At 37.7% G+C, this 2,422-nt stretch overlaps 1 protein-coding gene across 1 annotated transcript in view; it reads left to right on the plus strand.

The window, feature by feature from the left end:
• Cps1 (carbamoyl-phosphate synthase 1) overlaps positions 1–2,422 on the plus strand; it is a 107,592-nt gene that overhangs the window by 35,648 nt on the left and 69,522 nt on the right. Inside the window, 1 exon segment of the mRNA XM_021156158.2 lies at positions 1,217–1,344. Within this exon segment, the coding sequence (XP_021011817.1) occupies positions 1,217–1,344 (128 nt within the window).

Raw genomic sequence — 2,422 nt, forward strand, 5'->3', positions numbered from 1 at the left:
TTCTTCCTTCCTTCCTTCCTTCCTTCCTTCCTTCCTTCCTTCCTTCCTTCCTTCCTTTCTTTCTTTCTTTCTTTCTTTCTTTCTTTCTTTCTATATCAGCTCTTGGTTCAGTATTCAAGCACACCCATCCCACCAAATTTCACAATGACTTCTACCCTGACAAACCTGGCATGTCTGGAGTGACTCCTCTCCTGCATCCAGGTGCCTCCTCAGGAGCAGTGCTGGCCATCTAAGTAGTCTTAGATATTTGCAGGTTTTTTTTCTTTTTTTTTTTTTGGTCCTTCCTATTGTTTGGAAATATCAGTTCACAATAGTCAATCCAGTATGGTTTTAACTACTCATGATGAACCTAAGAAAAGCTAAGCAGTAAAATGGTTACGATCTTCATGTAATTCATGCTAAATATTTTGGTTTTAATTTAAAATTTAGCTGCAAGACCATGTTAGCACCTCAGATTAGAAAAGATGCAATTATTACATAGAATCTGAGCACTGTGACTGGCCATTTTATTTATTTTTTTATTTTTTTTGGTTGCCAAATAATTGCAAAGTGAATACTTTTGTTGACATTTGAGATGTCTAGTGAAGCAACAGAAGTAAGCTCACTGGTAAAGTTTAAGAATAATCTCTCAGGGTTATATTTTAGAGCCAAGAGAAATTAGAAATAGCAGTATTTCCAACTGTAAGGTGCATCCAACTTCTCCATTCAAGTTTTGTTCGGCTAGAATTGGATTCACATGAATGGTATGCAATTAACGAACCAAACACTTGGTACGCTCAGAAGGCAGTGTGAGACATGCTTGTTGACCGAAGGGAACATCTCATCTTATAGGACTTGTGAATAGAACCCAGAAGGCCTCCAGAGGTTTAGTGTGTGTGTGTGTGTGTGTGTGTGTGTGTGTGTGTGTGTGTGTAACAGTCTAAATGAACCCTCATCTACTGAGTCCTTTCTGGTCTTCCCTGAAATTTTTATCTGGCTTAATTTGTAAGAGTAGACATTCAGTTACTGGAGCAAACTCAAAATCCAAACTACAATCACCAAGTAACAAAACCTCCAATATCCATGAGAGAATTTACAGTAAAACAAACAAACAAACAAACAAACAAACCACACAAAGGTCTCCTGAAGCTCCCACTTAACTGAGCGTCAGCCATGTTGTTAGAAACCTCTCAAGTCCAGAAGTATGTAACTAGCTGGTTTTGTTTTTCTTTTCTAGTACCTATTTGATTCCTTCTTCTCCCTGATAAAGAAGGGCAAAGGCACCACCATTACCTCAGTTCTGCCCAAGCCAGCGTTGGTGGCATCTCGTGTCGAGGTCAGTAGATGTGGACTTGGTTTTGGTTTGTGAGTCACATATTCTCTCACTTGATGCCCTTTCCAAGAAAGTGATGTAAATTATATTAATGCCTATGAAAAATGAACAGCAACATTATATTTTTCTGTTATCTGTTCTTGGTAAGTCATTGAAATTTACATTAAAATTTTAAATATTTCTATTAATTCTTTGAGCATTTCATATGTATTTTAATCATAGAGACACACCTCCCAGATTTCTCCCAGATCCACCGTTCTTTCCTACCAGTTAGGTTTGTGTCCTCATTGTTTGTAAGTGCACCAAATACAATTTGTGGTGCCCGTATGTTCTTGTATGTGTCGCCATTCACTCACATGGCCCCAGTCAAGAAGGTTGACTTTCCTCCCAGCAATTAATCCCCAATAGCTTCTCAACTAAAGGTGGGACTCCATGTCTAATTTTTCCTTCAATTCTGGAATTTTGTCTCTCCTGAGCTTGTATAGGCCTTGTGTCTGCTGCCACCACTTTCCTGAGTTCATACGTACAACTACCCTGTTTCATTGTAGACACTCACTGCTCTGGCTTCTACACTCTTTCTGCCCCTCTTGCAAAACTAACAATCCTCGAGCTTTGAGATGATATATATATATATATATATATATATATATATATCCCAATTAGGGTGAATATTCCCAGTCTTCTATTTTCTGCACAGAACCTTTGTCTAAACAAATCACACAGCACCTCGAGGATATCCTACCATGATTATTCTGCTAAATAGACATAGTGCTAAACCTTTTCCCAGTGACTTATTTTTGTAGCCAGAGATTAGCGCTTTTCTCAACCCTCATCAGCAAAACTTCATCTTGCAACAGATGGTAATTAACACACACAGAGACTCACACCTGGTCAAGTTGCAGAGAATAAGGAATTTTCACTTAAAATACTGCCTTCTGAAATTCCCTTCTTCTAGGGTAATAATAGCAACATACCAAAGAACAGCATTTCCTTTATTTTACAATTTGGTATTTCTCCATTACCCATTCCAAATCTCACTTTGTAAACCTTACATATACTTAAGAATCACTGCACTAGATACAATTGATAGAATATTTTTTAAAATTCTAT

This window comes from Mus caroli, chromosome 1 (genome assembly GCF_900094665.2).
Source record: "Mus caroli chromosome 1, CAROLI_EIJ_v1.1, whole genome shotgun sequence".
Classification (NCBI taxonomy): Eukaryota; Metazoa; Chordata; class Mammalia; order Rodentia; family Muridae; genus Mus; species Mus caroli.